This window comes from Benincasa hispida, chromosome 1 (genome assembly GCF_027475165.1).
Source record: "Benincasa hispida cultivar pf3 chromosome 1, pf3_genome.v1.1, whole genome shotgun sequence".
In the NCBI taxonomy this organism is placed as follows: domain Eukaryota; kingdom Viridiplantae; phylum Streptophyta; class Magnoliopsida; order Cucurbitales; family Cucurbitaceae; genus Benincasa; species Benincasa hispida.
Genome location: NC_143478.1, coordinates 46,470,554 through 46,481,353, shown reverse-complemented (window position 1 = coordinate 46,481,353; position 10,800 = coordinate 46,470,554). Strand labels below are relative to the sequence as shown.

General features: G+C 27.9%; 1 protein-coding gene across 1 annotated transcript; it reads right to left on the bottom strand.

Moving 5' to 3' along the window:
* Positions 1–813: 813 nt before the first annotated feature.
* LOC150038496 (uncharacterized) lies at positions 814–1,317 on the bottom strand. Its single transcript, XM_090313413.1, has one exon. The coding sequence runs from the start codon at positions 1,315–1,317 to the stop codon at positions 814–816; it is 504 nt and encodes a 167-aa protein (XP_090169539.1).
* Between the last annotated feature and the right edge of the window lie 9,483 nt (positions 1,318–10,800).

The window sequence follows — 10,800 nt, the reverse complement described above, 5'->3', positions numbered from 1 at the left end:
TGTATGTCCATAACGAGATATAGGAAGGGATTTATCATTCCAACCACTACATTGACATTACCTGTATAGGCAGATGAGGATTGGAGGAAGCTTGGATTTTTGGTGATGTGTGAGGACGCCCCACTGTCTACATACCAGTTGGGGTCAGCAACTGACTCAGATGAAGCTACAGCTGAATGAGTAAAAAAAACAGAGGTGTTCTGTTATTGACTTCGATTTGGTGGGAGTTGAGTAGATTCAATACGGGTGTGAGTTTTTCTAGGTTTGTTGAACTCCTTGTTGTATCTGAAGTAGCAAACATCAGTTGTATGCCCAAGTTTTTCACAAGTTTGGCAGGTTGGTCTAGTTGTGGATGCATTATTCCAACGACCACGACCCCTGTTGCGACCTCCTCCACCCCTAAAATTTGGTTGTTGTGTATATCTAGAAGAGTTTCGAGGGGTGTGTGCTGAAGGATTGGACTGATTATGCACAATGTTGGCTGAAGGTGGGCTGGGTGAGAATGAGACATTAGCTATTTCGGTAATTCCTGTCTTGACAGTAAGTTGATACTCAAGCCTTTTCTCATATGTCAGCAGGTCAGGTTGCAGATCAGACCAATGTGTTGTTCCTTTGCTTTGGATTGCTACTACAACTGGGTTATACTCTTCATCAAGACCAGCTAGCACTTGTGAAGTCAGATCAGAGGAGGAGACGGGGGAACCTGCAAGGGCAAGACCATTAGCAAATCGTTTCATCATAGCAAGGTACTCACTCATTTTCAATGCGCCTTTGCGAGTTGTACTCACTCATTTTCAATGCGCCTTTGCGAGTTTACTGAAACATTCTTTTGAGGTAATCTATTTCAGCTCTGGATTGGACTCCAACCAACTCTTGGATTGCTTCCCAGAGTTCTTTGGAAGTTTGAAAACCCATCCCTTGTGTTGCTATCTTCTGGTTCATTGAGTTATAAAGCCAGCTCAAAAGAAGTTGATCCACTGCTATCCAGGCATCATAAGCTGGATTTGATTGCATTTCGACATCAGGGACTGAGACAGTGGTTGGATCTGCACTGGAGCTTTCACCGGATCGACCACTGGTTGGAACTTGAATAAAACGATCTGGGCAAGGAGTTTCCCCAATTAGATAACCTTCCAATCTGTAGCTTCTTAGAATTGGCCACGCAAGATTCTGCCAAAGCAAGAAGTTCGACCTATCCATTTTGATAGATGTCACTTGGTTGAGAAGTTGATTTAGGGGAGGACCTGCGATGGTTCCACTGCTGGCAGCTCCAGAAAAAATAGGTGAGAAAAAATTTGTAGAAGGTTGATTTGCCATCGCTTACCTGGGGCTCTGATACCAAGTCGAGCAGCTGTATAAGCTAAGCTTGAAGAAGAAAAAGGTTGCAGCAGAAGATGAAGATCTGGGAAAGCAATTTCTCTTCCCTTTTCTGTATATTTAATTTCGTATATTAAATCTTTTCCCCACATATAATACAGGGAAGTGATGTATAGATATATACACTTATGTTTTAGAATAAGGACAACAAATAACTAACGAATCTTCTGTACAGCTGGTAGAGAATAATTATATGTCAGAGGCTGTTAGGAGAGCATACACATCAGCATCAGCGAGAATATACACACCGACGACACCAGCAAGAGCATACACATCAGCGACACCAGCGAGAGCATACACACCAGCGATACCAGCGAGAGTATACACACCAGCGACACCAACGATAGCATACACACCAGCGAGAGCATTCATATCAGCTTCTACATGGCTCCTTGTCATCTGCTGATGAGGCAATTTGTTCTTCCTTGACAAAATTAACATAGTTTAGTTGGTATATATATTAACATTTGACTAAAAGATCAGAGGGTCAAATTCCACCCTAAAAAAATAATTGAAATTTACACTATCACTATTTGTCAATTATTGATTATTATATTAAATAATTATCCTCTTTTTTACATTATGTAGAGTGTGGAGATTGAATCTCTGATATCGAGATCAATAGTATATGCTTAATGTTAGTTCAAGTATGACTTATTTTAACTATCTAAGCCAATATTTAGATTATAAAATGTGCGTTTGAGATTGCTTTTGAGAGAGATAGAAGTGATTATAAAAAAAACTTGCCTTTTGGATTTGGTAAAACATATTTGAATTAAATATGTTAGAATCACTTTTTAAAAACATGACAATTTCACGTCTATTTTAAAAGCAGTATCCTACAAGCTTGTAGATTCTCCTAAAATTATGTAGAGTTTTTAATAAACATTTACTTTTCAATTTTATACTTTAAAAATGAGATTTATTTTATATATTTATCAAATCAAATCTATTTTCTAAATTTTCACAAGTTTAATGTATCATTTTTTAAAAACATATTTTAGTGATTTTTTTAAAATAAAGTTATTCCCTTTAATATTTAAAAATTAGTCTATAACAAACAAAATATAACATTCTAAACAATTATTTAAAATTTTAAATTAAAAAATAAAAAGTTATTTATAAATCTATTTTAGTTATTATATCTCAAATATGTTGTTTTTGTATTTATTTATCAAACACTATAACTTACTATAATTTACTTTTTCAAATTTAAGCTGTAATTTACTGAATACCAATTTATTTCATTCAACAATTGATTTTTCTAGAAGCACATTTGACGGTAATTATTTTAAAAATTACAGCAACTTCAAACATCGATATCTAAAAACATGGGAAGTTATGCTATAATTAATACTTACCCAGGTACCAGTATTTACTGAAAGTTACTAATGTAAGCAAGTTATTCACTTGTTTTACTTTTACCATAAAAAGTCTTCGGCGGAGTGGTGAATGAGACACGGAAAAATGTTTGGTGACCGACCTCATGTCCGGAGAACGAGAGAACAAAAATATTTTTCAAAAACTTCATTTTTATTTAAATATTTTTGATAAAATCGTTTAAAATACATTTCAAAAGTTAAGTATTTATCGAATACTCTAATTTTTTTAAATAATTAAACATTTGAAAATGTAATCCAAACATATTTGATTCTAAATCCAACGTAATGCAAAGTATTTACTTATTTACATCACTGGACAATCTAAAGTTTCGAGATGGTATAATTCTTTACATTTTAAATTTTATGTATAATAACTCATACATGTCTCACATTTTTGTGAATGCCCTAGAACTCGCAGTTTGTATTAAACATTCTATTTTATCAATAATATTGACTTGTTGATTTTGCATCTTGTTATGAAAATCCAATAAACTTATCATTGGATATAGTCTGAATGCTGTAACTTTATGTAATGACATAAACAGGATCAAGTTGACAGTATATAGCCTAAATGGTCTAATAAGTATATGGATGAAATTGAGTATCTCATCCTGGTAAACACTATTGGATATGACCCATTTTGTAGTTGTTACAAGAAGTTGTAAGGTGCTACAAACGATGTGATCCACAAATCGTTTATGTTGAGACGTGAGAGTGGGGGCATCTTATGCAACAAGTTTGCATATAGACTGGACCACGAAAATAGTCACTTTTCTTTCTAACGACCGTTTACTGTTAAAACTGATATTTCATTTATTATATAACCTAAGTTAACTCGATTTTAATCCTGAGCTAGCTATGAACTTCTATTTGTTCTAGATTATCCTTTGATCTGCAAACCGTGAAAGTAGTCCAACAGCACTACTCAATAAGCTTACCATTTTGGGATAAGACCAGATGAATAGCTGGGGACATAGCCTTGCAAGATGAAATTCACTCCTACCTTATTTAGGGTTAGCAGATAGGTTGTTCTCTTAAGTATTGATTCCAGGTCTTGAACAATCGATGCCCCGCCTTCTTATGATAGAGAAATGATTTGATTCATAAAGATTATGAATCAAGATTGTTCATTAGAGGATCTACAGTGAGGGAATTCAACTATGGGCTATAGTGGAGTGTCCCATTAGTTAACGAATGGGGGTTAGATTGTACTAATGAGTTTAGCCGATTAATCTCGAATTGTTAGAGCCCATGATCTGTAGGTCCGTGAGGTCCCCATACTAGCTCGCATATGGATAAGCTTTAGACTAGCTTGAGAAATTAATTTGAAACATTCAAATTAAACGCAACAGGAGAATATATATTTAAATATAATTTAAATATATGAAGATGATTATTGTACAAAATTGATTTAATATTTGATATTAAATTAATTTATGAAATTAAATTTAGAAAATCATTTTTCAATTTTATTATCAAATTTTTTTGAAACATTTGGTATTTTTAAAAGAAAAGTGAAAATTGGATTTTGCATGTTGCACAAAATGGAGAATTCATTTTTTCCATTAACTTCATCTTCATGCTCATACAAAAGCCATTAACTTCTCTTCATTAATTCTCCAAGCATGAGCTGCAAGCCATGCATTTCACTTCTTTACATGTTCATTTGCAATATATAGAGAAGTTTGGAGTCATTTGAGAATAACTAATGCATAAATTTTGAGAAAAAAATCTTTGTGAGAAGAAACTGTTTTTCCTACCCGACTGCTGTGTGTTCTTCACCGTTCTTCACCATTTCAAGTTGTTCTTGAGTCCCACAACTCTGTCTAAAGCTCCAAGAAGATAGTAAGGAAGACTTTGAGGTAGTTCATGGTGATCTCTGGTGAAGACTGCTGCTCATTCGGATTCTTGGAGTGTTCTTCAAAGGTATGATCTTAAAACTCACTTTTTAGAAAAACATGTTTTAGTTTCTGCCAAAATTAGTGAATTTGAATACTTATGGATTCTTGATACTTTCGCGGCATGTTATTTAACTCTTTCAATCTATTAATTTTCGATTTTGCATTCTCAATAGGTTTGATACATATTCAATTTTTTTAAAAGTTATTTATTTTATTTGGCCAATTAATTTTGACAACTAATATATATAGGCGACCAATTGTATATAAACTTAAAACCACAACAAACTATCAATCACAAAATAAAATAAAAAATTAAGATTTATTACACGCATTATGAAGTTCAGAATCATATACATACACAAATTTAAAATACATGAGTTAAATTTCAATATTATATGAATTTGTGCTTTTAACATGAAGTTTTTAAATCAATCACTAGTGTAGCCCATGCAAGTATTCGATCATTGATAGAAATAATGCACAAAAATGTACAAAATATATTTATATTCAAAGTATTAAATTTTTGTCGACATGTCAATATTTTCACATTTACATGAGTTCGATATCTAAATGAGGGGTGAATTGATATTTCGTAAAAAATCCACGAAACATAAAAAATAGACATCAAAATACTACTAATATAAATAATAGACATGTTAACTGGATTGACAATCATAAAACATTTATTTGCTAATTTAAATTTATTCTTTTATATATTTTTTATAATTTTTTTAAAAAATATCCATCAAAATCAATATATAATCGATATTTTTATCAAAATTTTATAACATTAAAACTTCGATATTTTTCATCAATCTCGATATTTTAAACGTACCAATAATTCTTTTTCTAATTGATCTTTTCTATCTCAACCATATTTTAACTCAAATATTAATATTGGAGAGAGATGCATCGATATTCTAAAGTCAAGCTTGCTCACGTAAGCCACGAATTCACAAAAGCAAATGGGGAGAATCAAGTGAAGAAATAATAATAATAATCAATAATAATAATAATGTGTCAGGTTTACTAATATTTGAATCTTATTCTATGATTCTTACACTTTCAAAAAATAAGTGTTTTAATTTTTAAACTTTTAAAAAATATTTATTTTAGTCTTTATTATTAAGAATTTATTAACTTTGTGATGAAATTACATCTAATATATACTGAGAAAAATGAAGGTGAAATAAAATATCAACAACCAACGCGTAAAAATACTGAACGGCCAAAATCTTAAATGCAAAATGACCTTTGACTTCTATAAAAAATCGTTTTACCACCTAATTTAAAATTGTAACCCCATATTTTTTTAGCGTGACTAACTTATTTGATTTAAAAATATAAACATTTTCATCATTTGGTACGAGAGTTTTGAATTTTAATAGTAGAAATCAAAGTAAACATTTTTTAAAAATTAGTTGACTATATTATATATTTTTATAAATTTATGAACTAAAATATAACAACATGGTTTAAACAACAACAACAACATAATAATAATAAACAGGGCCCACAAATGATGAGAATTACCAGACCTGTCCCTCCTTAAAAAAATCAAAATTGAGATTTAAGGATTCCTTGATAAACACGTCCACTTTTTTTTTGTTCTCCACCGTACAACCACCACGTGATCCCCCCACCTCCACTTTTTTCCAACCGCCATAATCTATATACTTTTAATTAATATGTGATCGTGAATGGAGGTGTTCAAAAAATTCGATAACCCAAAAAAATTGATTAACTCAACATAATTCGTGTAGTTTAGGTTGGATTATCAACTCATTTGGATTAGTTTGAATTTAAATAAATGAAAATTTTATGGGTTGGGTTGGTTCATAGGTTCACCTAATATAACTTAAACCAACCCGAAACAACCTAAATTTATTATTAACTTTAAAATATATATTTTTTTTTATTTATAACACAATTATTTGTATATATATTGATTTTAATTTTATTTAATTCTAATTTTTTTAATAATTTATTGTTCAAAAACTCTTAAATAGTTTCTTTATAATCTATAAAGAAAATTTTCACCATATAAAATGAAATTGGGTTGTTAATCTTAATTCAATATATGAAAATAATTAAATTAGATTTTTACATATTTACGTTTTGCTTCTTTTAATAACAAAATTTTAAATAAATGACCTGATTAACCGAACTAGCTCAACCCAAATATTTCATGTTGGGTTGAGTTGGGTTCATTTTTTAATAAGGGTTATTTGGATTGAAGAAATTTACAACACGAACAATTGTGTTAGGTCTAACAAAATTTTCAACTAAACCCAATTCAATCCATGAACACCCGTAATCGTGAACAATTGAAACTCATTTTATGGTACAATATAAATATTATACGAGTTAACCTAGACTCATTTTAGATGTAAGATTTATCGAAAACCTTAACAAAGTGAGAGTTTTTTCTCTGATACCATTTTAGATGTAAGAGAGAAAAATGCACAACCAATTTTATTCAACACTTCCTCAAAAACATATACAATGTTACAAAGAGATAAATAGCATAACAACTACGAACGGACACATGTCCTTATGCCATTGGATACAACTTAACAAATAAAATATATTTAGTACGATACAAATTGAGCTATACTCATTTTGATTTTTTTTTCTTTTTATCCTTCACGTTATATATCGAAGAGTTCGAATTATCGAAGTGTAAATATGGTAGTTTAATAATTAATATTCTAGTCATTAACCTAAGTTTAGATTAACTATTTAGCCTATCCTCTTGTATTGAACTAGAATTATAAGGTTTGGTTTGAAATGATTGTAACTATTAAAATAATTTGTTGATAATTATCTTTTAGAAAAATAAGCTGACAAATATAAATACTAAATTATTGTATTTTAAATATAACTAGCTTACTTTTAAATTTTGCATTTTTTGTAATTTATTTATTTTTTTAAATAACGGTTTAAAGTGTTATATTTTCTTGGGTCTAAATTAATGGTTATGTATTGAGGGAAATAATTTTAATATTTTAATAAAAAAAGACATCAATATGGTATGATTTTAAAATAATAATTATAATAATTGACTTATGAAAAATATGAGATAAATTCGTTATGTGAGAATTATAACAAATATGTAAAATAAATTTTAATTTTGAAAATTTATTAAAGTGTCCTATGATTATTCTTTTGGAATATAAAAGAAAGTATCGACTTATTTTTAAAATGTTGTGAAATGAAGGTGTGTTTGAGGAATGGTTTTAATGAATGTAGTAACAATCTCTTATATTAAAGAAAGTATTTCAAATACGCTCTAAAAAAATATATTAACTGAAGCCTATACTTTGAACTTTTTTATATTTTAATCCATATATTTTTCGTTGTCTATATTTGGTCGGTATACTTTCAAGAAATTAAAAATTGATTTTATCAAGATTTGGTCAAAGAAATAGTATTAATTTTCATTCAATAAAAAATAAAATGTAAATATTTCGTCACCTTTTTCCCACTCTCTAAAAAAATTTGAAACAAAAAATACAGGCTCTTTTCATAGTGCTTGAAACCCTTCACTTTCTTGAATATTTCCGATGTGGGACGAGTCCATTTTTAATATTTTGTCAAAATTTAATAATTAACAAGACACTAATAATATGGATTAATTATTTAAATTTACAAGAATTACGATAGAAGTCTATAACATATCATGAACTAAAATGGTGTTTTAACAAACTTTTTTTATTAATATAAATTAACTAAAATTGTTGGTTTTAATATAGCCTAATTGATTAAGTGATTATTAACCTAATTTATAAAAAAAATGTAAATTCCTAATCTTATATTGTAAATACTTCTCTCTTGTTTATTTATTTATTTTTTTTCCCATTTCTTTCTTTTGGTTGGAAGGGGAAGTACATTTAAATACAAGTCCAAGGTAATAATAATAAATAAATAAATAAAAATCATATTTCTTATGTTTAAGGAATATCGGAATTTTTATAGATAAAAGCAGAATAAAGTCAATAAACAATAATTTTACCAAATTTATTTGTAATTAAATTACAAATTTAATCTCTAAACTTTTGATCTTAAACAAAGAAAAACCTAAATGAAGAATCTCTTTCTTTATTTTATTATTTAGCTGAAAATTATAGACTTAATAAAAAAAAAAAAACTGAAAAAGTCATCTATAAATTATACAAAATGACATGTAGTCATAAAAATTCAAGAACTAAAAAAGAAAAAGTAGCTTTCGGAATTTGAAACCTCCATGTCATTCATAAACATACAATATTTCTGAAATAAATGATTTTCAAAATATATCTTTTTGATAAGATATCTCATTTGATTATAAAGATTAAAAAAAACACACAAAATAATAACCATTATAACAAATGGAAGGAAAAATTATCTTTTTAGTTCCCAAGTTTCAAATAATATATGCATTTGATCTTGGGTTTTAAAAATATAATTTTTTTAGTCCAAAGTTTATAAAAACAGGTCTATTTGATCCCGAGTTTTCATAATATACCTTTTTAATTTCTAAGTTTATAAAGATGAGTTTAAAAGGTTCTTGAAGTATTTTTTGTTTGATTTTTTAAAAAATAATTATATGATTTTAATTTGGAAAAAAACTAGTTTTAGAGAGAAAGTGATTTTTAAAATTTATTCTTCTAATATAAAATGTAATATAATTATTCAAAATAATAATATAAAGTTATTCAAAAGATCTTTTAAACCTATTTTTACAAATCTGGAAACTAGAAAAAATACATTTTAAAAACTCGTAAACTAAATGAGTTTATTCTTATAAATTTGAGACTAAAAAAAGTATATTTTTAATATGCATGGACCAAACATATAGGGGTGTTTGGAGCAAGTACTATCATAAAATTATAATAACCACCTCTTGTTACAATAAATACTATTTCAACCTTAAATTAGCTACCATCAATACTATTTTAGAATCTCAATTTGTTACGATATTTACTCTTTGTTACAACTTTTACTATTTTACATTCCCTCATTTTTCTTTATTTTTTACTATCGTGTTTACTATTTTTTTAAAAAAACTAAAATAATTTACACCTCAAATACATGGTATTATAATCGAAACTAAAATAGTCTACACTCCAAACACAAACTATTAAAATCCAACTATAATAACTTTAGACTATAATAACCAACTCTTTGTCCCAACCGTATATTTTTCAAAATTCGAAATCTAAAAAGGTAATTTTCCCTCCGTACAAAAATACCAACGAAATAGAAATAATCTAAATTAATGGACATCCTAAATAAATAATAACGATGATGTAAACATTTACTAACCATAATTAAAGGGATGAATGTCCGTACGGTAATGGTGTAAATTGGAAGTAAAGTTGTCGAGGAAAATATATACTTCACCACAATGATTAATTGTCCTTATTTTGGAAAATTGAAAACTCATCATTGTCAACATATGATGTGATTTTGTTTTAAATAGATTATTTGTAAATATCTTTCTTTAGTTCTTCTCCTTTTGTTTTAATTTTATTTTTAAAATTAAAGGTAGTGATACTTTATGAACTTTAGAAATTTGTTCTAATTGGGGGGGTAATTTCAAATATTTAATTTTAAGTTCTGTTGTTATCGTAAATCTTAATTTAGATTTTTTTTAAAAATAAAATTTGATCAAATGATAATATTTTTAATATTTATAGAAAGTAAATAAACTAAAATGAAACAAATTTCAAAATATATATAACAAATTGGTATTTGGACCTATTTAATATCACAGAAAGTGTAATAAAAATAGAAAAACTTGTTTTTTTAAAAAGGGAGTGATTTATGATTTTAAAGAATTAAAATCTTGTTGAGATTGACCAGTTTGTAATTTGTTATGATTTTTGGAACATGTTGGATGCAAAACAATGGTTTATTATTTTTTTTTTTTTAAAAAGACATATTGAGATTAAATCCGTTAAAATTACGTTTAAAACACATTTCTTAACTATTTGAAAAATAGTATCCTACTAAATTCTCTAAAATCATATATAATTTTCAATTAATATTTAGTTCTCAATTTTATGCTTAAAAATAAAAATTAATATTCTCAATATGTCACCTCAAGATAATGTATCTTTTGGTGATAATATGGAGTTTCATCTCAAAATTTATAA